A 27,372-nucleotide genomic window follows, 5' to 3' on the forward strand; every position below is an offset into this window, starting at 1 on the left:
TCTCCAGCAAGCTTGCTCCTCCTCAAAACATCACAGCTGCACTCAGTTCCCTCTCTCTGAGTCAGCTCATTTATATAGCTCCACTGTTCAAGGCCCACCCTGAATGGGCGGGGCCATGCCTCCATAGGAACACCTCATCAAAATCATCACCCACAGCTGGGTGGGGCACATTCCAAGCAAATCTAACCAGCACCAAAACGTCTGCCCCACAAGACTACAAAGATAATGGCATTTGGGGGACACAATACATTCAAACCGGCACACTTACACATTTCCATAATTAAAAAATGAGGAAAGAGAAACTAAAGAGATAGTGACAAATGCAATACATGATAGTGGATAGAATCTAAGAACGGAAGAGAACATAAAAATAATTGGAATATATTATTTTATTGGAACATAAAAATAATTGGAATATAGAATGTAAGCTTTATATCAATGTTAAATTTCTTGAACTTGATAACTGTACCTAAAGTGATTACATATATCATGAAATGGGTTGGCTTAACCAATGGGAATTTATTAGCTTACAGTTTTGAGGCTGTACAAATGTCCAAATTAAGGCATCATCAAGGCAATGCTTTCTTCCCAAAGACCAACTGCCAGCATCCTTGACTCTTCTTCCACATGGCAAGGCACATGGCGGTGTCTGCTGGTCTCTTGCTTCTCTCCTGGGTTTCGGTGATTTCAGCTTCTTGCTTCGGTGGTTTTCTTTCTCTTTTTGTCTGAATTTTATTATCTTATAAGGGACTCCAGTAATAGGATTAAGATGCATCCTGAATGAGGTGGGTCACACCTTTAACTGAAGTAGCCTCACCAAAAGATCCTATTTACAATGGGTTGACACCTACAGGAATGGATTAACTTTAAGTACATGTTTTTTCTAGGGTACATACAGTTTCAAACCACCACAGTAAGTGAATATTCTTGTTCGCAGTAAATGTACATGGAAGTATATGTTCAAGGAATATTATGTGTGCAACCTACTCTCAATTGTTCAGGGAATAGATGATAAGTAGAAGATGGATAGATAAATAGATGATAGAACAATATGGCAAAGGTGGCAAAATGTTGAAATTGGTGGATCCAGGTATCTGCAGGGGAGGTGGGATAAGGGGTTAGTTGGAGCTCTCTGTATGTGGTTTGTGTTATTCTTGCAACGTTCTTGTAAGTTTGAAATTATTTCCAAATAAATTTTTTTTCAAGTTTATAGATTGGAAGATTCAATATTATAAAGATATCAATTTTATCCACATTGAGTCAGAGTCACTGTAAGCCCAGTAAAAACCCTAGGTTTTTATCATGGAAATTGGCAAGCTGACTCTCAAAGTTACATGGAAAAATATGTAAGACAATTGGAAATAAAAGTAGGAGAACTTACTCCATTAGATGTCAAGATTATTATAAACCTACAATAAATAAGACAGTGTGGTATTGGTGCAATGATAGAGAAATAGAAAAAAGAAACAGGAGAGTCCATAAAGAATCCAACACTTGTATGTAACCTTGACTTATGACAAAGATGTCATGGTTGATCAGTGGGGAAATATCAGTTATCAACAAATTATGTTAGCACAATACACCATACATTAAAATCAGTTCCAGATGGATTATGGACCAAAATATAAAAGGCATAATTATAAAGCTTTCAAAAGATAAAATAGGAAAATATCATAATGACCTTTAGGCAGGGACAGATTTTTTTTACATGACATGAATTTCATAAGCAATGTTGTGTGACAGACACCAAACACAATAAAACATACAGTACAATTCCACTTTTATATAAGTTGAAAATGGGCAAAACTAAAACCAATCAGACTGATGCATACATCAGCATTTTAAAAATGGCAAAAACATTTTTAAAAAGGGGGTGTGGAGGTGGGTATTACCATAGAATCAGGATAGTAGTTACCTATTAGGGAGAAAGGAATATCAAGAGGGAACACACAGGGAGATTTGGGTTTACTGGCAATATTTTTTCTCCATCTGGTTTGTGGTTATACAGCTCTTTAACTATTAAACTATATATCTGTTCAATGTACTTTTCTGTAGCTATATTTCACAATAAAATTTAAAACTAAAAATTGGAGGGAGGACTTATACTACCAAATCTTAAACCAATGAAAACCATGATTATTAAAAGTGTAAAAGAAATTAGAAGGCCCAGAATATGACAAAGACACATAGAAATTAATATTTGATAAAGATAACATTATAAATCAGTGGGGAAACAGTGGTTTATTTAATATGACAATTAACCAACTGATCAACTATTTGTAAAAACTAAAACTAAATTCCCATCTCATAACATATCTCAAAAAGCGAAAAAATGAAAGTACTAGAAGAAAATCAAGACATTGATTCATTATCAGGGAAGGGGAAGGCATGTTCATACATACGTGTGAAGAAAAGAAATTCTATACTGACATGCCATAAACTGTATTAAAAGGCAAATAACACACCAAAAAAACAATTGTGATTTATGACAAAGGATAAACATACTTAATTCATAAAGAACTTACAAAACAATAAAAAAAGCAAACTCTCCAAGAGAATAATGGAAGAAATGAACACACAATTCTCAAAAGAATGACCATATATGGCCAATAAACACGAGAAAACATGTCACTAAGTAATCAAAAAATATGAAATGTAAATGTAATCCTTTTCTGTGATTATTAAATTTTCAGTTTTTTAATAGCAATCTTCAATTTTAGGAGTTTTATATACTACTATTGGGAATGTAAATGGACACAATCTTTATGGTGAATAATATAAATCAAAATTCTCAAAAACTTACATATCCTTTCACCAAGCAATTCCATTTCCAAAAATGTATCATCTGGAAATAGTCATTTTTGTACAGATGTGACTGTCTTTTAAGATGGTGATCACATCATTGTTTACTGGTTACACTACTATAAACAATCAAATTGTTAAATAGGAAATTGATTTTTTTAAATTATGGTACTTCCATTAAATGGAATATAATGCTAAATATTTAATAACATGGGAAAATATTCACAATATATAGAGCAGACTATGAAACAACATATAGTATGATTCCACTTTTGAAAATACAAATGTTTAGCTATTCCTAGAAAAATAAGAAGTACATAAATGAAAATGTTAAGAGGCTCTCTCTGAGTGAAAGCATTACAGGTGACTGTGTACATGCCCATAAGCCCTTCCATATTATCTAGTTTTCCATAAATAACAAGAAGTTTTTTATTCTAGAAAGAACATGTTAGATAAAACAGCAAATACTTTTATATTACAAAATTGTTTACTATTAATTTTTAAAACTAAAAATAAATGAGACTTTTAGCTAAGTGTACTTTTACACTTGCTTTTATCTTGGGGGCTGGGGGGAGGGAGTTGGGGGACATGAAAAGCAGTAGCTATGACTAGACATGGATTATAAGGAACTGAGTCCTTCCTATCACATGTACATCTCACTTAAATGTACTTTCAGTCAAAAAGTGAGAAGTTAAATTTAAGTAAGCACCAGTAAAACATCACCATTAACATTTTGAAGTTGCTCTAATTAATATTTTATTCTTCCTTTCAACAGATTAGACAAAAAATAACCTTGACAACCTAAGTGTATAATTTCTCTGGAGACAAGCATATAATCCTTTAAGATGACATGGAAGTGCGTATATGTGAGACTGAGATTTCTGTGGCCTTTATATGCCTCTTTTGGGGAAAAACAAAATGACATATTGGCAAAACAACAATTCAATTTTATCGTTAGAAAAAAATCAACTTCCTAACTAAACTTGAAAATCCTGTAAATGAACCTATCATCTGTTAGAACAGGTAAAGCACAAGCACAGCTAAATCCCTTCACCTGCATCAGTCCACTTAGCCTCTGCCTAAACCTCATGTTATTTCAAGCAAATGTGGTCACCTAGAAAGACCCTCCACCTTCTAGCATCTACTAAAAGTACTCATTCCTAATCAGAAGAAAGATAACATTCTTCTTAAGGGACACAGAAGAAGGAAACAGATATTGGTTAGGCTTTTCCTATGAGCTCCTTCCTAGGTACTTCACATCCAATACATCAACACCCCATGCAATCATGCATAAAATTCTTTAGAATTCCCTTCTTCACTCAAGAAAAAGGGGAATTATGTCTGCCTCATTCATTTTAGGTGATGCCTGGGACAACTAAGATTTTTTACTGAAAAAGAAGTAATAAATGCTACTTGAATATGGGTGAGAATAAGAAAAAAAGCTAAGTTAATCTGCTTGCATTTGGTTTAGAGAAAAAAAAAATGCTCTCCTATATACCAGAGTATCTGACCAATGCACAACATACTGTAAAATTTAATACAATGTGGTTAATTGCAATATTCAAAAATGAAACGTTTCAATCACAAGAAAATCATCTTCTGAAAGATGAACTGCGCTTTTTTATAGCTATCCTAACTTTATACCAGTTTCTTTCCCTCAACAATTTTCTTTCTTTCAACAATGTCTGACACCAAACTTGATACTAGTTAGACAGTCCGATGTAAGATGACACGTCAACTTGAGAGACTGAAGAGACTATTCCAATGCCCATCTTTAAAATTTATCATCAGAAGACTGATCATCATCTTCATCTCTTACTTCTTGGTATTTCCCTTAAGTCTCACCTTCTGGATTATAGCTCTGCATTTTAATATTCAGTCTTTCAGCTAATTTTTGTGCTGTGAGTTTGGCTTGAATCTCCTCATAATTCTGTTTCTGCTGTTTATGAAGTGCCAAAGATTCTTCTAAGGAGAGCAGCTACGTAGGCATATGGTGAAGTGGCAGAAGCTGACCTGATGTTTCTTATCCCTGTGCCACCTTTCTTCTGAGGAAACAGGAGACCCTCTTCTTTGACGATGACTAGATGAATCATTCTGTTGCAAAGGTAATACATTTGTTTTAAATTTATGTGGTGGGGGCACTGGATTTTTGGCTCACATTTCTAGCGCTTCCATGTAATGGGGCTTCTTCTGAGACCTACTATGGAGGGCTGCCAAGTTAGCAGTACTTCTGTTTTCTTCTGAGTGGTGTTCACCTTGGTCTTCAATGGTGATCTTCTGTATTCTATCAATAAACAGGCTGTCAGAGCTGCTGGATATCTCTTCTGCTTAACCTGAAACACTTTGCTGAGGAAGATGCTCCCTAGCTTTGGATGAGCAAGTTGCACTGGCTCTATTTCTGGAAACTGGGTACTTGTTCACTGTGCACTTTGCCTCTGAAGCCTTTTCATTGTTTTTGTAAGTGAGATGTGCAATTCCCTGTTTTTGTGAGGTTGTTTTAGATGATTTGATGAGGAACAGCCAGGAACTAGTGATGAAATATCAAGCATCTGATCAGAATCCTGGGCCTTATCTGTTTCCCCATCAACCCCTACAATCACTTTTTTGCCCTAGTTTACAGTCAAATCTAACAGGATGAGACAGTTCACTTTTTCCTCTGAACTCTTCACATCCTGCAGTGGCTGCTTTAGGTTTGGCAACAGTCTAAGATCTTTTTACCTTTGTCGGGCAATTTGCAAATGAATTTTTCCTTGTGCAAAAGTCTTTCCTGGAGCTTCAACATGTCCCACAGCTTCGCCAAACTCCACTGCCTCAAGTCCTCGAGAGCTTGAGGCTCGAAGCTGCGTGGCAGCGAGAACATTCTGCGGGGGCTGAGGCTGGGGGGGAGGTGCTGCGGGCACTCGGCTTGTTCTGTAGCTCCCGCCGCGAGAGCCAGATCCGCAGCCGGCGGCGACTCCAGGGCATGAGCGCGAGTCGCCATCTTCCCGGAAGAACGAGTCTTCGTCAAGCCGAATCAAGCTTTATTCAGGGACAGATTTTAAGAGTGCAAATATATAAATTGGGCTACTTTAAAATTAAAGACTTATATTCATCAAAAGATACCTTTAAGATAATGGAAAGACCAGCCACAGAATGGGAGATAGAATTTGCAAAAACAAAGCTTTCTCCAGAAAGAGAAAAAGACAATCCAATAGAGAAGTGGGAAAGTATTCAAGCACTTCACAAATAAGGATAACTGAATGGCCAGTAAACATATAAAAAGGTGCTCAGCTTTACTAATCAACAGGAAAAGGTAAATTAAAATTACAATGGGCCCTCTTTCCCCCCTCCCTCAGGATCCAGTCCCAAGCAGAAGTGTCACAAATGGTAGCGAGCTTTACAGTAGGGCTGACTTTTACTGCAGAGTAACGCGCAGTTTTACCCGGTTGGCTCTGTGGCGCTGCTCTTGGCACCTTACGGGAGTGTGGCTGAGCAGCAACTGAGGGACCCATGGTTTCAGACTGAGTGGAGGGAACCTGTGTAGCCGGCGTTGGCTGGATCCTGAACTATAGACAATGGCAAACTTCTGAGCTACCAGCCCAAGAAGGCATAAAACTTTCCCAGGATGGTGAAGAGGAGGAGCTGCAAATGGGTTAGAGACACACTGGAACTCGAAAATGTGGGCACAGTGGGGAAGAGGAAATGCCTGGTGACTGGTAAAAGAGACATGATGATGACAAAAAAGAAAAAAAAAAAAGGCTGCTTCAGATTATTGACAGAGAGGTTGAGAAGAAGAGGAGGAGGAAGAACCACTGGATAACAGCTCATGAAGAAAATGCTCCTCACATTTGAAAAGAGATGGTACAAAAACCCAGAATTGTGGATCAAGTTTACAGGCAATCTAGAGAAGTTCTTAGAAAAGGAGCTGGACCTAAAGACATCATCCAGGAGATGCACATAGTGGCTACTATGCCAGACCTGTACCATCTTCTGGTGAAACTGAATGCTGTGCAGTCTCTTCTGAGGTTGCTTGGACATGATAATACAGATATGAACAAAGCTGTGGTGGATTTGCTTCAGGAATTAACAGATATAGACACCCTTCATAAGAGTGAACAGAGAGCAGAAGTACTCAATACTCCGGTGGACTGGCAGATAGTGGTGCTGCTGATACAGAATTTGGAGCACCTGATTATGTTTGTGAACGAGAAGGCTGATGGCATCCATGTGGAAAACATGGCCAAGATCCTACCTGTCATGTGTACATCTTGGCCAGGCAGGGTCTTTTGCAGTGGCTGCTGAAAGAGCTGAAGGCAAAGATGCCTTTTGATGCCCACAAACTATTGCAGTGATATACTGGCCGTATTACTCCAGGACAGTTGCTCCGGGGAATTATTTGGGGAGCTGGATGGAAATCAATGTGCTACTTTGGCAGTTATCCCTCTTTAAAAGACACAATCCCAGCACAGCAGAGGAGGGAGAAATGATGATGAATATGATTCCTTCTGTTCCTGACTAATACTTAGTTCCAATCATGAGCACTTCCTGAAGGGTGAAGGTCTTCAGCTGACAAATCTCATGCTTGGAGGAAAAAAAGAACTCCCACAGCAGTGCCTTGAAAGTTGTGGACCCTGCTATGATTGCATCCGAGGGCACAGCCAATTGCCATAAGTTTGTTGACATTCTTGGTATACAAACCATCTTTCTGCTCTTTATGAAACTCTCCAGGAAGATCAAGAACGTGGAACCATGAAGAAGGAACATGAACAATCTGTTCAATCCTGGTTTCCCTCCTGTGGAATCTGAGAGAGTAGCAATGGACCTAGATTCTGACTAAATTCACTAAAAATAACAGTAAGAAGGTTGACAGACTGATGAAGTTGCATTCTAAGTATCTGGATGCAGTGCAGGCGCAAATATATTGGAGGGTGTTTCTGATGGCGAAAGCTGTGGAAATGCAATACCAGAAATGGACTGGCTTTTAACAATTAAAAGCTTACAAGTTACAATTCTAAGGCCATGAAAATGTCCAAATTAAGGAATTTTTTCAACAGGATGATACCTTCTCTGAAGAAAGGCCACTGACAATCTGGGACACCTCTGTCATATGGGAAGGCACATGGCTGGCATCTGCTGGTCCTTCTCTCCTGAGTTTTGTTGCTTTCAGTTTCTGGTTTTGATGGCTTCCTCTCTCAGCTCCTCTGGGGGCTTTTTCTCCCTAAGCTTTCTCAGTTTCATCTCTCTGATCAAGATCCACCTTGAATAGGCTAGGTCACATCTCAATGGAAATAACCTAACCAAAAGGTCCCACCCACAATAGGTCTGCATGCACAGAAATGGATTAAAAGAATATGGCCTTTTCTGGGATACATAACAGCTTCAAACCACCACAAAGAGGGAAAACATGACATCATCTGGTGTGGAGGTATCAAAGACAATGACATCAAGAATGAGTTCTGGTAAGTGCTACCTCTGGTGCTTGGACTCTCTGTTCTCCAGCACATTTGCTACATTATGGCTAAGATCTGCAATGCCAGTGTCCCCCAGATTTGCCAAAAGGTTCACCAGATCCTAAACATGTAAGGAAGCTCCAAAAAAATTGTCAGGTACATCATCAAGGAGTATGCAGAGAAAATTGATGATGGCCAGAACTCACAGTTCTGAGATAATGAGCAAAAGTGCATTCTGGTCTTGCTGGAGAACTTCCAGAGGCCCCTTGGCCCTGTGCATCATGGACTTTTTCTGGGCTCCCTCCCAGAAACAATTTTTATACAGCTCAGTGTGACTTTTGGAAAAAATCAAGTTAGTTTTGTAAAAAACAAAAAAACAGAAAAACACAATGGGATACAGTTTCAGTTTGCTAAAGCTGCTGGAATGCAAGATATCAGAAATGGGTTGACTTTTAACAATGGGGATTTATTAATTTATAAGTTAAAATTCTAAGGCCATGACCGTGGGACGGAGAACATCTTCTTGACCAAAAGGGGGATGTGAAAGGAAATGAAATAAGCTTCAGTGGCAGAGAGATTCCAAAAGGAGCCGAGAGGTCACTCTGGTGGGCACTCTTATGCACACTTTAGACAACCCTTTTTAGGTTCTAAAGAATTGGGGTAGCTGGTGGTGGATACCTGAAACTATCAAACTACAACCCAGAACCCATGAATCTCGAAGACAGTTGTATAAAAATGTAGCTTATGAGGGGTGACAATGGGATTGGGAAAGCCATAAGGACCAAACACCACTTTGTCTAGTTTATGGATGGATGTGTAGAAAAGTAGGGGAAGGAAACAAACAGACAAAGGTACCCAGTGTTCTTTTTTACTTCAATTGCTCTTTTTCACTCTAATTATTATTCTTGTTATTTTTGTGTGTGTGCTAATGAAGGTGTCAGGGATTGATTTAGGTGATGAATGTACAACTATGTAATGGTACTGTAAACAATCGAAAGTACAATTTGTTTTGTATGACTGCGTGGTATGTGAATATATCTCAATAAAATGATGATTAAAAAAAAAAAAAAAAAAAAATTCTAAGGCCATGAAAATGCCTCAAGGCATCAACAGGACAAGACCTTCTCTGAAGAAAGGCCAGTGGCATCTGGGGTTCCTCTATCATATGGGAAGGCACATGGCTGGAGTTTGCTGATCCTTCTTTCCCAGGTTCCTCCAGTGCTTAGAAATCAGTGCTTAATCTTATTGGGCATCCCTTGTAAGTAATTAATTGCTTTTCTCTCAGTGCTTTCAGAATTCTCTATCTTTGGTATGATATTCTGATTAGTATGTGTCTTGTTGTAGGTCTATTCAGATTTATTTGGTTTGGAGTACATTGCACTTCTTTGATATGGCTATCAACACCTTTCATGAGAGTTGGAAAATTCTCAGCTGTTATTTCCTCAAGTATTTCTCATGCCCCTTTTCCCCTTCTCTTCTCCTGGGACACCCATGATGTGAATGTGTGCTTCGTGTTTTCAGTTAGCTACCTGAGACGCAACCCAATTTTTCCCATTCTTTTCTCTGTTCTTTTGCCTGTTCCAATTCAAATGCTCTGTCTTCTGGCTCACTGATCTTTCTTCTGCCTTTTTGAATCTGCTGTTGTGTGCCTCTAGTGTGTGTTCATCTATTGTGCCTTTCATTCCCGTGAGATTTTATTTTTCCTTACGTTTCAAATTCTTTATTCTCACCCAGTGTCTTCTTAATATGCTTTATCTCTTTAGCCATCTCCTTGAATTGGCTTAAAAAGTTTGTCTGAACATCTTTGATTAACTATTCCAGTTTCTGTATCTCTTTTTGATTTGCTCCTTTGGGCCGTATCTTCCTGTTTCTTTGGTATGGCTTATTGTTTGCTGATGTCTGGGCATTGGAGTATCTTAGTGAATTTACCCTGAAGGTTGGATTCTCTCTCTTGTCAACAATTTTTTTGTTGATTGGCTTTGTGTTAATGCTGTTCTTTGACTCTTGGTATTACCCAACCAGGGTGGGGCCAGTGACCCATGAAGGGGGCACACACCAGTTCCACAGGGCCACAGGGAGAGGGTCAAGTAAAGACACCAAAAAACCTTGAATTCCACTCTCCAAGTGTGCATTTTCCTGGCCTACCCAGCATACAGCCAGCCCTCTTCACCCAAAAGCCTTTTAGATGTCTTCCTGGAGGTTCGGTTTCTTCGTCTGCCAGGAGATGGTGCTCTTTGGCAACCTATTCCCCTCAGCCTTCAGTAGGCAGGTTATTCTTAGCTGTCTGTTCCAGACAATGACATAGCAGCATGGGGCTAGAAGGCTGAAACCACAGGTGTCAGCAATCCAAATTCACTAACCAAATGCTAGAACAGTGCTAGACAATGTCCCACCTTGTTCTTAAGAGAGTAGACCTCTGCTTCCCTTATAGACTGCAGCTGCCCACCTGCTGGGGACAGGATTCCCCGAAGCTTTCTGCCCTGAGGGTGGGTGATGGGCACCAGGAATTGGGCCTGAGGGAGGTTACAAGTTCTCACTGCAGCTTCTCCCTTTCTTCATCTCATACTTTCCCGATTGTTGCACAGCCTACGCTACCACCACCTCCCCGACTCCCTCTCCAGAGCTCCAGAACCATTGCTCTGGTCAGTTTCTGCCTGTCTCCTAGTTGTTTTTCTGAGAAATGACCTCAGCGTCTCCTCAATCAGCTATCTTGGATCCTCCTACATTTAATTTTAAGATAACTGTTTAAGAGTAGGAAGTTTTCATATTTTTCAGTGTTTTTAAACAGTTCAATTCCCCTTTAAAATGCATTTACTTAATAAATATCGAATAATGGCAACTGATCTAAAAATTGAAAATACTGACAAGCTCAACTCCAAAACTTATGCTCTTAAACAAGGTTCAACATCTTTTATTTAACATATTTATGACATATAATAATGGTCTTATACAAATAACTAACTCTAATAACAATGGTGAGGATGGAACATAAAAGACACAATTCTGAATTTTAGTCAGGTTGAAGTACATTTCCAGTAAATGAAAGATACAGTAAACACGCAGCCATTCTAAAGTAATGGGCTTATGTCAATTCACTTCTTAAACTGAAAGTCAGCCACAAGGCTACTAAAACAATGGAAGATTTGCAAATGCAAATATTACATATGCAGGTACAATGCATGCATGGTGTTCACATTTATTCTTTATCCTTAAAGCCATTTTTAAAGTAAAGCGAAGTATTTTAATAATATATGTACATCAAGGCACATTCTTTTCTTGTGCTTTAGGAATGATTTACTTGTGATTTGCTTATTTATAAATTTTACACCTTATAATAGATTCTAATACTTAAAAGTTTAATTTTAACAATTATAGCATTAGTGGTAGTTTCTCACAGGAGAGAAATGTGGCATCTTCTCATGGTTATTTTGAAAATCAGAAAACTGGATAGCTTGAAGATGTGGGAATTTAAAATCAACACATGAATTAATGCAATTTAGTTTCCAGGTAACTTTTTAAAATAATTTACTTTCAAGAATTTGGTGGACCATAATTAATTAAGTTCTTCAAGTAGTATATGATAATGAGGGCTGTACTGAAGAATTTTCAGTATTTCTGAAATTACTTGACAATTATAATGGTATCCACAGGACTTACTGCAATGTCTATATTGCCACCCTACTTCTAACTGGCAGTTTTTCAACAAAATTACACAATTAAACATGATACAATGGCAGAAAACATACTAAATCTAGTTTTAACTTGTTCATTCTTTAGCAAAAGAATGAGGGGTTTTGCTTTTTTTTTTTCAATCATTGTCCCGTTTTCAAGGAGAAATTTCCTGTCAACAGTGTTAAATAACAATTCTCTTGTGGTCAATTTACTTGCCTTGAGGAGATAATACAAGGCTAATAGGCATTTCATGCATTTTAATGGCATTTTAATAATCAGCTATTCATTTATGGGTTCCCCATATAGATAAGTATACTGTGCAAACTTGATTACAACACGTAACTCATTAAGTGCTTTAAAATAAAGAATCCCCCACTTAGAAGGGGTTAAAATAAATAGTAAGTCAAGAATCACAGACTTCAAGCATTAAAAAAATGTAATACACCTATACATTCTACTAAAATGCTTCATATTATAATTTTCTTTTTAATCCATAAATGGGGCAAATGAAATCACAGAACTTTACCTCTGTATTTTGAGAATAAAAGGGAAGAAAAGCCCACTGGTGTAGCCTTTTACACTCAAAATACATAATGAAGTTATGTAAAAATGCAAATGAAATGGTAGTTTTAAATTTAGTGCAGTCCTTTATAAACATTAATTCATAAAAAGTATACCATGATAAACCACTGCTATCAAATGGATTTGTTTTCAATTTACAGTAAATGGACTTTTCTACAGAACCCATGGGGGAGCTAACCGTTTAGAAATATCACATCACCAAACAGCCCAGAAGCTTGACATACAAACTCTAAGCAGATAGTCACACAGTCTTGTAAACAAATGTTCCAAAAGTTCAATGATCATAAGATGTCACTTCTTTTTGTCTCCATTGCTATATTCATTCTGTTTCTGATATATGTGCCACCTCTACTTCAACAGTTTGAATAGCTTCTGCAACTTCAGAGAGCTTCTGTCCTTGCTGTTGTGCCAATACATAGTTAACCACTTGCATAATACTTTGGTCAGAAAGTGTAGATACTGATGCACACTCTTCAGTAGCTGCAACAGCTTCGAGAGCTTCCATAGTTTCCCCGGACACTACCACAGTCTCAAGTTCTTGAGAACCACTGTTTTCTTGTTCCTGCATATCTGCTGTTAAGATGCTAACAGCATGCGCCACTTGAGTTCCTTGATTATGAAACTGAAGGGTATCTTTTTCCAGCATAATTTTGCAAGGCACATAATCTCTGTGGAATTTAGTCATATGTTTGCGGAGTGTTCGAGCATCTATGTAGGCTTCACTACATACAGGGCAGACATAAGGCCGTTCACCAGTATGTGTTCTGACATGGCGTTTTAGAGATCGGGCATCAGCCCAAGCTACTCCACATGTTAAGCACTCAAATGGCTTAACTCCTGTTAAAAATAAATATATAAATAAGGAGATGTGGTGAGGTATGGGTATCAAAATATATTAGTTACCTGCTAAATAATATTTCTCTTTAAGTGCAATAACCAATAAACCTTTCTATTTTGACTTTGGCAATATTTTATTTAGGACCTAATTGTTCATCTTAGAATAAACAAGTTTCTTCACTATAATCTAAGGATATTCCAGCTGGCAAAAGTTATTGAGAAATAAGTTTGAATTAAACAGGTCTTTGTGCATAATCTCATTTAATTTTCACACAATACTATAATAAATAGCTAGGATAAAGAAACTCAGGCTTCAAATATACTATTTCAACATAAAAATGCTGACACAGAATTAAACTCACTAACAGGAATCCACCTATATACACAAGTAGATACGCTGATTCATGACCAACTCTATCACACTTACGTGTCCTAAGACATGGGATTAACCTCTTATCAGGAAAGGTGTGGTAGTAGACGAGAGGAGGGCTGACAAACAGAGATTCAGTACTGGATTGGCTTTTATTCTACTTAGATACACATAATAATAAGTAGTTACCTTCATGGTTGTTCATGTGTCTCCTATACTCTCTAAGCTGAGTGAATTTTCTTCCACATTGTTCACACACTCGTTCCAGGTTTTGCTTTGCTCTTCCTTTTTTCCCGTGAGTAGCTTTCTTTACATGCCTTCTGAACAATGCTTTTTCATAAAATTCTTTACCACATATATTACACCTAAAGAGAGGGGAAAAAAACTAAATTTTTCCCCAAATAGCAGCAACCTTAAGAATCTCTTCAAGTACATATATAGCTCAATTAAGTTCATAGCCTTCTCAAATTTACCCACCTGTAAGGCTCAGTGACAGAATGAGACTTCACATGGGAATACCAATCCTTCTTCCAACTATAGCACTTATCACAAAATTGGCACTGGAATGGCTTCACACCAAGATGCTTATTCATGTGCTGGCGAAGATCTCTGGCTTCAAAGAAACTTTTTTCACATCTGTAATAGTAAAGTTCAATCACCCAACTGGATCATCTCATTCATTTAAAACAGTTTCCAATAACTCAGTATATGCTTGGGTTTCTAGAACTCCACCACAATATGAAGCAAATTTAAAACAAAAGAATTCCGTAGTATTTCAATCCTGCACCAAGATTAGAGGGTTTTAAGTTCTCTCATCTCTAGAGCACTAGAAACATTTTAGAAAGAATCATGTAGATTTCACAAAAGTTATTATGTCTTAACCAAAAGGGGGAAAAGAAATGTAACAAAATAAGGTTTCAGGGGCTAAGAGATTTCAAATAGAGTCCAGACGCTATTCTGGAGTTACTCTTACCCAAGCTTCAGCTAGACATTGCAAATGGCCACAGTAAGCCAAGCCCAAACCAACGGTATTCCTGAAAATTCCAAGTTTATTTTTCAGAAACCTGAAACCTCCAGATTGTTCCTATGCCAGATAAGTCCCAACACCCAGAGGCACCAGTCTCTTCAAGAATATCGACCAGCTGCATCCCCCTTTCCACATAATGTTGACACCCCTTTTCAAATGAAAAAGTTAGAGTGGTCATTGCCCAGATATCCCTGAAGATTGAAACAGTGATCAAATGAGAGAGAGGAGTAGCAACAGACAAGGTAGGATTTAACAAAGGATTATGACTACTGTATCATTCATGATCTAGATAAATATTTTTAGTCTCTAGTGTATTAGAGCACCTAAAAGGAAATAACTGAAATTATGGAACTGTAACTCACACTATACTTTGAAATTTGCTCTATAACTGCTTGCTAAATCATACTTTGAAAGTTATCACTTTTCTGTATATATGTTATATTTCACAATAAAAAATGCTAAAGAAAATTCTTTGATGTAACCCTAAATAAAAGGAGTGATAATGGAAAAAAAAGTTATTATGGTGTATATTTATTTGCCTGTATTCCCCATTTTTTCTAGCAGGAGCTCTACATTTTTATTAGGGGACTCATGTCTTTAAACCATCTTTGTTTTAAAATAAGATTGATCAGAGTGACATCACTGAAGGTGGTGGCACAGGGAACTCCAAAAGCCTTTCCCTCTATGAAATAAAAAATAAAGACAAAAACTGTCAGAATCAACATTATCGGAACTGTGGAAAATTACAGCTTATAGCAACTAGGTGAACACTTAAGAAAACTGCTAGATCTCAGTTAAGAGAGTTTCGTGGCATTTAAACTCACTCAGGTCCCATCCCTCCTCCACAGCTTGGTGGTTGCCTTGAAGAAAACAGTCCACATTCTTGACAAAGAATCCTAATACTGGAGGGAGCAGAATGGACCTTATTTTCAAAGAACTGTGGTTGGTTGTTTTGACCTCCCTGAATGATCCCTCAAAATACTTTTCTTCATTTTGCCTAACTCAGAACTCTATCACGGCTGAGGTGGCTATGTGGGATGGAGGAGGATTATGAAAAACATTTAAAGGCAAATCTTAGCTCCTGCTGCCTGAGGTAAGTGATAACAGCTGGGTCAAATAATAGACAAAATTAAAAGTTAGAGAATAAAGACTGGGGAATAAGATGCTATTGGGAATAAGGGCTTTAAAAAGTTCCCACATATTCCTAGGAATCTAGAAGACCACATGCATGCTCAGAAAAGGCATGAGGAGAACCTAAGCTCTTAACCTTTGGCTGACTAAGTTCTGCACCAGAAGACTAAGGAAGACTTGTAAACTATCTGGCTAAGTGATAAACGCAAGCCCCAACACACACACACACACACACACACACACACACACACACACACACACACACACTCAGTCACTCACTCACTCACTCACAGCCCATTTTTCAAAAACTGGGAGGTGCTTTTTCTATATTTTTTTGTGTTGGCTCCAGATATTTAAAGAAATCTTTATTAAGCCATTAGTTGGCCACTAAGCTAACAGAACAGAGACCTCAGTGGCAACACAAAATAGACTTTACAACAGCTACAGCAGCAACAACAACAAAACCTTGGGAGGGGGAATAAACTGATTTTCAGAAATGCCACATTATCATATTCAAAATGTCTGGTTCTCAATAAAAAATTACAAGGCATGAAAAGAAACAAGGAAGTATGGCCCATATGCAGGAAAAAAATTTAACAGGAACCATCTTTGAGAAAAACTAGTCACTGGACTTAACTAGACAAAGACTTTAAAACAACTATTTTAAATATACTAAGAGCTAAAAGAAACCATATACAAAGAACTAAAGGAAACAATGAGAATGCTGTTTCACCAAATAGAGAATATAAATAAAGAGACAGAATTATAAAAATGAACCAAATAACACATCCAATGTGCCCAATGAACACTAAAGGGACCCAAGCTGTGACATACCATAACCAAACCACCCAATGTGAAAGATAAAGAGAATTCTGAAAGCCACAAGAGAGAAGCAACACACCAAGCCTCAAAAAGATTAAGTTCCGATTTCTCATCAGAAACCTTGGAAGCAAGAAGGCAGTGAGAAAACATACTTAAAGTGCAGAGAACAAAAAAATCAAAAATCTTAAAAGGATTGAGGGAGGAATTCAAATATAATTTACACACCAATATTCATAGCAGCACTATTCACAATTGCCAAAACATGGAAGCAACCCAAGTCCATCAGCTGATGAATGGATAAACAAAAGGTGGAATACAACATACAATGGAATTATTATTCAGTCATAAAAAAGAAATGAAGTTCTGATACATGCAACATGGATGAATTGTGAAGAAATCACGTTGAGTGAAACAAGCTAGACACGAAATGGCAAATACTGTATGATATCATTACATGAAATAATTAGAATAAGCAAAGTCACATTGTCATAGGATACTAGGGGCCAGGTGGGGTTGGGGAATGAGGAGTTAATGCTTAATCGGTAAAAAAGTTTCTGTTTGGAGTGATGAAAAGTTTTGATAATGGATGGTGGTGATGGTAGCACAATACTGTGAATGCAATTAACTCAACTTAATTATACACTAGAATGCAGTTAAAATGGAAAATTTTAGTTGGCATATATTTACTAGGATTTGAAAAAAACAGGCATGTATGGCAGGAAAGATGAACCCTAATGTATACTAAGGACTATAGTTAATAATATCATGATATTGTTTCATTAATTGTAACAAAGGTACCACAGTAATGCAAAGTGCTAAAACCAGGGAAAACTGCATGTGTGCTTGGGGGGTGGTATATTTGAACTCTGTTTTATGCATGATTTTTCTGTCAATCTACATCATCTCCAATAAAAAATAAATTAAAAACAGAAAAAAGAAAAAAAAAAAAAAGCAAAGAAGCAGTTCCACTCATAGGTATATACCTAAAAGAACTGAAAGCAGGTACTCAGATACTTGACACCAGTGTTCAACAGCCAAAAGTGGAAATAACCTATGAATGCATAAACAAAATGTAACACACACAATGTAACATTATTCAGTCATAAAAATGAAGGAAGTTCTGATACATGCTACAATATGGATATGGCTCTTGAAAACATTATGCTAAGTGAAATAAGCCAGACACAAAGGGACAAATATTATGTTTCCATTTATATGAAGTATCTAGAATAGGTGAATAGAAATAGAAAGAAAGTAAAATAGTGATTACAAGAGGCTGGGGGGGAGAGGGAATGGGAAAGTATTGCTTAATGGGTATCGAGTTTCTGTTTGTGATGATAAAATGTTCTGGGAACAGTGGTGAAAGTTACACATTGTCAGTGCCCTTAATGGCACTGAATTGTACACTTAAAATTGGTTAAAATGATTTTCTTTTGTATATTTTACCACCATATATACACACACACACACACACACACACACATATGTAAAAAAAGATGATGGAGAAATGAAGGCATTCCCAGGTAAACAAAAACAGAGACATTTTGTTGCTAGCAGCCCTGTCCTTCAAGATATCCTAAAGGAAGTCTTTCAGGCTGAAATAAAAGGACACTAGACAGTAACCTGAGCCACACAAAAAAATAACGAACAGCAGTAAAGGTAACTATTGAGGTAAATATAGCAGTCAGTAAAATGTATTTGATTTGTAATTCTTTCTTTCTTTCCCCTATATGACTTAAAAGACAACTACATAAACAATAATTTTAAATCTATGTAATGGACACACAAAGTACAAAGATATAATTTGTGATAATAATATAAAGGGAGGGTGGAACTATATAGGTAGCAGGAAAGATTTTGCATTCTATTAAAACTAAGTTGGTATTAATTCAAACTAGATTGTTATTATCAAACTAGATGTTAATTATAAGACCCAGGGCAATACTAATAAATAACTAAGAAACAAATAAAAAGAATAAACACTAATAAATAACTAAGAAACAAATAAAAGAAATGAGAAGGGAGTCAAAGTGGTATACTAGAAAATATCTATTCTAACAGAAAAGAAGGCAGTACTGGAGGAACTAAGGATCAAAAAAGATACAAGGCACAAAGAAGACAAAAAGCAAAATGGTAGTAGTCCACCCCTTCAGTAATTATATTAAGTTATGTCTGGATTAAGGTATCATTTAAAAGACAGACTAGTATAGAATAGATTTTTTTGGGAAAAAAAAAAAAAAGATCCAGCTATATGCTCACTAAAATAACTCACTTTTTATTTAAAAACACCAAGAGTCTGAAAGTGAAAGGATGGAAAAAGACATAGCATGCAAACAGTATCTAAGAGATGTTGAGTAACCATACTAACATAAGACAAAACAGACTCCTGGGTATATATCTAAGAGAAATGAAAACTTACATCCACACAAAAACTTGTACACAAATGTTCATAGGAACATTATAACCAAAGAGTGGAAAGCATCCAAATGTCCATTAACTGAAGAATGGATACGTAAAATGCAGTACACATCCATACAATGGAATATTGTTCAACAATAAAATGAAATGCTGATACATGCTACAACATGGATGAATCTTGAAAACATCATCTTAAGTGAAAGAACCAACACATAGCATAATCAAATTTATATAAAATGTCCAGAGTAAGTAAATCTCTGGAGAAGTAAAGAAGGTTATCGGTTGCTTAGGACTGGGGGGATGGAGGGATCGGTGGGTGACAGCTAAGGAGTACAAGTTTCTTTGTGGGATGATAAAAATGCTCTAAAATTGACTGTGATGATTGCACAGCTCTATGTCTACACTAACAGCCTTTGAATTGTACATGTTAAATAGGTGATTTGTATGCTATGTGGTTGATATCTTGATAAAGCTGTTTAAAACAAAATAAAGAATAAATAAATAAATAGCAATATTCAGGCCAAAGGGGGGGGGGAAGACCGACTAAAATCAAGAGAAAACTGAGATGGTGGTAATGGTAGCATAACATCACAAATGTAACTGACAGTGGTTAAAATGGAAAATGTTACGCTGTATACCTGTTTCCACAATAAAACGAAACAAAGCAAAACAAGAGTACACTGAAATTACAGTTTTATATTATCTTCTAATATTTTCTTTTGAAAACAATTTTCAAAAAAGCTAAGAACGTAATGAAACTACCGGAATACTTCACATTTATTAAATACTTACTGTGTACAATGATAGCCTCGAACCTCAGGCTTTGGCTGGTGTTTCTTTAGGTGCTTGCTGAGCCCAGAGCCCCTGTGAAAGGACTTTCCACAAACTGAGCAAAGGTACTTGGACTCTCCTATAAAAAATAAGAAGCATGCCACAAATCCAACAATCAGGTGATCTTCCAAGAGAATCTGTCATATTTCAGTAGTTACTATAAAGGTGAGGCAGAAGCAATTTGACAGCCTCCTTCTAAGAAAAAGAGCAAATTCCTTATTTCTTCTCAACTATAATATTGGCAAAGGATGCTACTCAGAGAATGTGATACACCTGCATAATCCATGGATTACAATAGCAGGAGAGTTGTATATTAAGTTCCAGAGCAGATATCTACCATTCATCAGCCATTTCTACATACCTACTTTAAAGCATCTGAAAATAAGTATGTGCAGACTAAAACTTCTAATGAAAGTTTAAGCTACATATCAGGATGACATCTACTTCTGCCTACTGCCTAACTATTTAAAAACATGACTATTTCTTTAGGTGGCTGGATCTAAGCAATGTGCAATTTAACACTTGACATACAATTTTGGGACACTGAAGAAAACAATGAGCATTTCTACATAAAAGAGACAGCTCAGAAATTAAGCTTAAGAAAACTTTTAATTTTAAAAACTCTCACTAATTAAAAAAATGCACACATACCACCTTCAGTATACCAATGTAATTTACAATACAATTATAGTATATCAAAATAATAGTAAAATACTATATGAAATGGAAGTATGTCAATATAAAATATTTCTCATTACCTGTATGAATACTCATATGTTCCTGAAGACTCCGTTTGGTAACAAATGACTTAACACATAGTTCACACTGGAACTGCTTTTGTGATTGATGGAGACTCTGATGTAACTTTAGACCATGCTTGTAGATGAAAGTCTTTCCACAAACCTATGACGACAGGGTTAAGCCAATAAAATGAGGACAGAGAGGATAGGAGCTGTTTCTGAAGAATAAGGGCAAAGAAACTAAAATGCCACTTTAAATAAAAATTTAATGTAAATTATAAATAAAATGACAAAGTAAAAACTGAAACCACATGTGCCAAAGATACTAGCCGGTTGATCCTCTTCTGATTAAGTACTTATCAAATACTGCTGCTATTATTTATTAAATCCATGTTATCACCTGAGAAGCTCAAAACAGTACAAACCTTGTGTTATCCTTGTGAAACTGGTAAACAGAAAACCTTATGTTAAAAGAAACATAGGAGTTTAATCAAGAACAATATATTAATTTCCTGCTATGTCCACTAAAATAGTGCTTCTCAAACTCTCTGTGATGAAGAACCAGCTTTTTTCTTTTCCTAAACCATTGAGAAGAGATTTTTTTAAAAACAACAAAAATGTCACAACAACATGAAATTGCTGTAAGAGTTTCTACATGCTTACTCTCAATTTCTGCATTTACCTTCTATGGACACATTTTGTAAGTTAACTAGGTGACCAGAAGTCAATGAATACATAGTATTTAAATATATGAATAGAATAATACTTGGGAGTTGGCTTCAAAAAATTAGGGGGAAAAGAGTATGGCAGTGAGTGATAGTAAACACAAAACCATGAACCTGACCATGAGTGGTAACTACTGAATCTGGGTGAAGGATAGAAGGATTCATTCTATTCTTTTAAATTTTATTCTTGTATAATAAAAAGCTAACTAAGAGAAATATTAAAAATCTTATTGGCTCCAGATGTGTTAATAAAAAATAAAATGTCATGCTTACATGCAGGTCTACAGGAGTTATTAGAAATTTTTCACCATTCCAAATAGTCTAAAGCCGGCTGATCACAGAGGATTCTTTACCCCAGGAGTCACATTAAGGTACCCTGAAGTCCTCAGCTCTAGAGAAGGATACATAGCTTAGGCAGGACTTGTGCCATGGTTTCCTTTCCAGTCTAGGTAGGTAGGTCCTGCTAAAGACTATGGGATGGTTGGGATGATTAACTGGTTATGCCCTTCCAGTACATCTTCTAGACCCTAACAATTTTCACAAACATACTAAGTGGATTCATTTCAAATTACAACTTCCCACAGCAAATTAAAAAGGTAATCACCCTTGACCTAGACAACAAACTGAAGAAGCTGTAGATTTCCCCATGACATTTTAGAAGACTGAAGATGACTCAATACAAATCAGCCAGTCCCATCGCCCAATCTTTTAATAACAAAATAAATGTTATGGCTTTACCTGGCATGCATGTGGCTTTACACCTGTGTGTTTTAACATATGTATTCGAAGAGAATATAATTTAGGTAATGTCCTTCCACATATGGAACATATAAATTCTCGTTTGGTTCTGCCCTTCTCAGATGATGTTCCCGATGCTTCAGTAGATGTGGAAGTGGAAGAGGATGAAGTGGGTGCATCTTTTCTGGTATGTCGAATAAGATGGGCTCGCAAGGAGGCACTGTACTGAAATTGTTTTTTACATAACTAAAAGAAAAAGTAAACAAAATTCTGTCAATGTATTTCTATTACAAAATGTTAAGTGTAACTCAACTCACATTTAAACCCCATTTCTTTGTTACTGTAATATACGTATATATAAAAGACAATGTGTAGGTATAAGACTATAAAGACAAAAAAGATAATACCCAGCGCCTACGATGGATAGGCTTATAATCTCACTGCAGAAACAGGATTTATATATAAAAAGGGTAAAGCACTCAACCAGAGGGAGTGATCAGAGCAATGAGGAAGGGCATTATTGATTAGGCAGAGTCTTGAACTAGGTTTTAAGGACCCAGACAAAGATAGAAGAATGCTACCATTAAATAACTAATAATTCTTAGGTGGAGCAGAAATAGGGGTTGGAAAAAGTAAAAAGATAAGATTGTGATGGTCCTTGAATTCTATCCTGTATGAAAGCTGTTTATTTTCCTTTGTAAGTCAAAGTCATATAAAGTCATATACAGGCATACATCATTTTTCATTTATGTGCAGATATTACGTTTTTTTACAAACTAAAGGTTTGCTGGCAGATTTGAAAAAGCTTAGTTCTAGGTTTTCCATTGGGAAAGCTAAAAATCAACTTAAATTGTATCGCAGAACCCTCAAAAGGCTGAGAAATTGGTGGTATTAGTACCTTGAAAGTAGAGATTCCTTCAACCTCATGAACCAACTTTCACTAGCTTCCAAGTTTTCTTCTGCTGCTTCCTCACCTCTCTCATTCTTCATAGAATTGAAAAGAATTAGGGCCTTGCTCTGGATTAGGCTTTGGCTTAAGGGAATGTTGTGGCTGATCTGATCTTCTATCCAGACCACTAAACTTTCTCACTATCAACAATAGCCTGTTTCACTTTCCTATCACTGGTGTGTTCACTGGAGTGGCACTTATAATTTCCTTCAAGAACTTTTCGTTTGCATTCTCAACTGCTAAATCAGTTACTAGTCGTCTATTTATCAGATTCCAAAATTAGTTGCTAAGATCTCCTCTCCCATTTTCTTTGTCCTTTTCATGGGTTTATATATATATTTTATTTTATTTATTATTATTTTTTTTAATCTTCATTTTATTGAGATATATTCACATACCACGCAGTCAAACAAAACAAATCGTACTTTCGATTGTTTACAGTACCATTACATGGTTGTACATTCATCACCTAAATCAATCCGACACCTTCATTAGCACACACACAAAAATAACAAGAATAATTAGAGTGAAAAAGAGCAATTGAAGTAAAAAAGAACACTGGGTACCTTTGTCTGTTTGTTTCCTTCCCCTATTTTTCTACTCATCCATCATATATATATATATTTTAAATCTTTTTACCGTTGTCTTACTATGGTGTTGGAAAGAAACAGAGCTAAGACTCTGAAGATCTTTTTTTTTTTTTTTTGCAAGAAATGACGTACAAAGCAGATGATGACTCAAAGCAATAAGCAGAATGTTGAAATAGAGACAGAGAAAATACAAGTGTTAGGATAACAACCAAGCAATATAAATTGGATTCTATTTGCCATGAAGTTAGAACCACATTTTCAATTAACTTTTTTCCAGGTACTTACTGGACATTTGTAATCTCTGGCTCTTTCATGTTTCAGTGTGTGCATTATAAGGGCATATCGTCTCTGAAAAACCATTCCACATTCCCCACATTTATGGGATGCTGCTTCTTCAGTATTTTCTTTAGCATCCCTTTTGGGTTGTTTCATCTTTTTTCCTCTCTGAACTAATTTCTGGGCCACCTAATTTAAGGGACGGAAAATACAATCTAAGTAAATAGACTCATTTTTATTTTTAGTCATCAGTCATGTGATAAATTTCTAACAGAAATATTTCAAATTTACATTACTTATTAATATTGGTATTTAAAGCAATAAGTTGCTTTCTTGGTCTCTATCCCCCAAGTAATTTTCATTATAGCCATAAGTTTATGAATAGAATGCTTTCAACCTAAAGCTAGAACTACAAAGGTAAGCCCCTTTTACATCATACCTGTTGAACTGCTGACTTAGGAACAGCTTTCCGTTTCTGCAGCTTTTTCTCCATTCCCTTGTGTAGTCGGATATATCCCCCTTCACTAACAGAGCGCTGCCGAAGCCTACTTCTGTAAGTATCAACATCAGGAATAGGGTCTGCCTTCATGGCCTGTGCTACTACATTTTCCTGATCTTTTAAAGGTGGGTCAAGGTTCTGCCTGTGTTCTGATATGCCATCAGCACAGATATCCTCAGCTGATGCATCATTTCCCATATCACTGTTCGCTGGGGAGCTGATTACATTCTCTTTAGAAAGTTCAGGGTGAATATTAGAAACTGTGCTCTCTTCTTTGCTGTTTGAAGTTTCTTTTTCTGTCTGGTTGTTTTTTGTTTCTAAATCAATAGACTCCATTTCAGGATGGGAATCAGTTATACATTCTACAGATGACACAGCACCTTCAGCCTTTGAAGAAACCTGTGGCTCTGCCTGTCGTCCAGGCTCTCCATTCTGCTCAGCTTCTGACAATTCTCCATTTACTATTAGTACAATTTCACAATCTCCAAGTTCAGTAGATAAAGTTGTTGGATTTCCCTCACTGTTAGCCACAGGAGGTGGTGTACCTTCATTCTGTTCTGACAAGTTTTGGGTAGATGCAACTGTTTGTACTTCACCCTTTTTATATACTGTTAGCTGCTTCTCTTCCATTAGTTTATGTACACTTTCACAGATTTCTAAAACTTCTGACATGAAAAGATGACGAGCCAAGATAGCTACATCAGCCATGCTGTAGAAGTCAAAACTTAACACAGAAGTATAGGCAAATTCCAGTAAAGGAAGGAAACTTGCCTTACAAAAACCTATATGAAACAAGAAAAGTAAGAGGCAAAAAAAAAAAAAAGTCAATTACCACTAAAGCAACTTATGAGAACAATTAATATAGTATCACAACAATATAAAACACAATGTAACCAGTGTGGCCATTTATTCTGCAATTAAATACCCCTAGATTTGTTTTGTGTTGTGGTGGCTTAATAAACCTTGACTAACTCACTGCTATGATCCCAAGTCTCTCAATACCTAAAATAGAAGATAATATCAGACTTACTACCTCAAAGAGTTGTTGTAAGGCTGTCATTTTCAATGTACTCCTTAGAACCCTGCGGGTTCCTCAAATTCCCCTCAAGAAAACAGCTGCTGGAGAATGGAGGGTAAAAAAAGAGGGAGGCAGGTGAGTAGGCAGGGTTCAACCAACCTGTCCCTTAAAACGTCACTTCAAAAAGTATAGCTGTATTTGCAAACAAAATTCCATGTAAAATTTTCATTGAACAAAGAGTTCTATGACTAATAATTAAAAACCAAGGTCTAAGATAGGGATCAACACAATTTTTCTGTAAAAAGTCAGATAATAAATATTGCACCATAAGATATCTATTCAATTACTCAACCATGCCGTAGCTGGAAGGCAGCAGCCATAGATAATATATAAATGAATGGGCATGGTTATATTGCAATAAAACAATATTTACAAAAGGGGGTGGGGGGTGATTGGCCCTTGGGCTGTAGCTTGCCAACCCTTACTCTAAGGAATGAAATAATTACTATCACATATGAGATAAATTCTTATTTTATGTGAGAAAATAAGGACAGTTTATTTCTAAGTTCTAAGTTCAACTTACAAAAACCATTTTTAATTTTTCATAATTACATGGTTCAAAATCAGAAAAGATAAAGGATTACACAGAGATAAGTCTAACTCCGTATCTATAACCAATATAATTAACTTTTCAGAAATTTATAAGTCAAGCAAATATTTTTATTCCCCTTCTTAAACAAGGTATCATATTATATACTGTTCTACACACTTTTTTTTAATAACAATTTATCTTAGAGATCTTTTATTAGTACATGGAAAGGCAAAGCAACCTTTAAAAAAAAAACCTCACATTTGCTTTTTTTTTTCAGTTTTGACTCAAGGTATATAAAATGAGGTCCTTTTATATAGGCAGATGGGGGGAGATGGACAAGTATGCAGGGATACCTCAAACTGAAATACGTTAAAAGTCTGGTTGAAAAGTGAAGGGACTGCACACATCATCCTAGCTAATTTAGCCATTCCTAGGAAAGCTCGTAACCGAATAGCTAAAATTACATTAAACCCTGCTACAAATGAGACCAAGGTAAGCTTGAGGTAAGAATTATTTCTTAAAAGAACAAAATTGCATACAAACAAAACTATGTATTGTTTTTTTTTACATAATACCTTGTAAATTTCTAAGTTCAAATCATAAGAAGAAACTTGCCAATGAACTAACACTGTTCCAAATAACACTTTAAATATCAAAACATTTTTCAAAGATTAAGTCACATGTTTACTGTAAAATACTATGAAGCACAAAAGAGAATAAGAAATTAAAAATCACCCATAACTCTGACCAGAGGTAACTATTTTAATATTTTGTGTTTATACCTAGCCTTTTTACTCACACATACCTATATACCCCCTTATCCCCACAAAACATTTTAATGAAAAAGAAGTGTACAAAGTGTCATAGATGGAAAAAAATGACAGAACATTCACAGCCAGCAGTATGGAAGAATAGGATACCCTGACTGAGTCCCTAGGCTCATGAAAATATTGTTCACATAGCTCTACTAATAACAAACAAAACTGACTTTAAGGTAAAAAGCATTACTAGAGATAAAAAGGGTTAGTACATAGTGGTAAAAGGATGTTTTATCATCAAGATAGAATTCTAAAAAAATAAGACTCAAGCATCATCCATTCAAATCCCTAAAGTAGAAGATAATAATAAAGACCAGAAACTAATGAAAGAAAACTGCTTCTTTTTGAAAGGAGTGTCAAGGAAAGCTAGTCAAAACTTGGAAATAAGCAAGAAGGATTTTCATGAGTTCTTTCAGGGCAGTGATAAGCATCCACTACTGATTAAATTCTACTGACTGGACTATTTTACAACTTTGTACAAGGAGATATTACCTTATAGAAAACTG

At 36.3% G+C, this 27,372-nt stretch overlaps 1 protein-coding gene and 2 pseudogenes across 1 annotated transcript in view; 1 reads left to right on the plus strand and 2 right to left on the minus strand.

Moving 5' to 3' along the window:
- Positions 1–4,942: 4,942 nt before the first annotated feature.
- Positions 4,943–6,303, minus strand: LOC119534032 (annotated as a pseudogene).
- LOC119514426 lies at positions 5,915–7,778 on the plus strand (annotated as a pseudogene).
- Positions 7,779–11,126: 3,348 nt separating this feature from the next.
- ZBTB11 (zinc finger and BTB domain containing 11) overlaps positions 11,127–27,372 on the minus strand; it is a 44,196-nt gene continuing 27,950 nt past the window's right edge. Inside the window, exons 4-11 of the mRNA XM_037834992.1 lie at positions 24,379–25,220; positions 23,949–24,128; positions 22,125–22,370; positions 20,680–20,824; positions 19,883–20,000; positions 14,170–14,328; positions 13,882–14,057; positions 11,127–13,322 (exon numbers count right to left, since the gene is read on the minus strand). Coding sequence (XP_037690920.1) covers positions 12,805–13,322; positions 13,882–14,057; positions 14,170–14,328; positions 19,883–20,000; positions 20,680–20,824; positions 22,125–22,370; positions 23,949–24,128; positions 24,379–25,220 — 2,384 coding nt within the window. The 3' untranslated portion in view covers positions 11,127–12,804. The remainder of the gene's footprint in view (positions 13,323–13,881; positions 14,058–14,169; positions 14,329–19,882; positions 20,001–20,679; positions 20,825–22,124; positions 22,371–23,948; positions 24,129–24,378; positions 25,221–27,372) is intronic.

The sequence above is a fragment of the Choloepus didactylus genome, chromosome 1 (genome assembly GCF_015220235.1).
Source record: "Choloepus didactylus isolate mChoDid1 chromosome 1, mChoDid1.pri, whole genome shotgun sequence".
Classification (NCBI taxonomy): domain Eukaryota; kingdom Metazoa; phylum Chordata; class Mammalia; order Pilosa; family Megalonychidae; genus Choloepus; species Choloepus didactylus.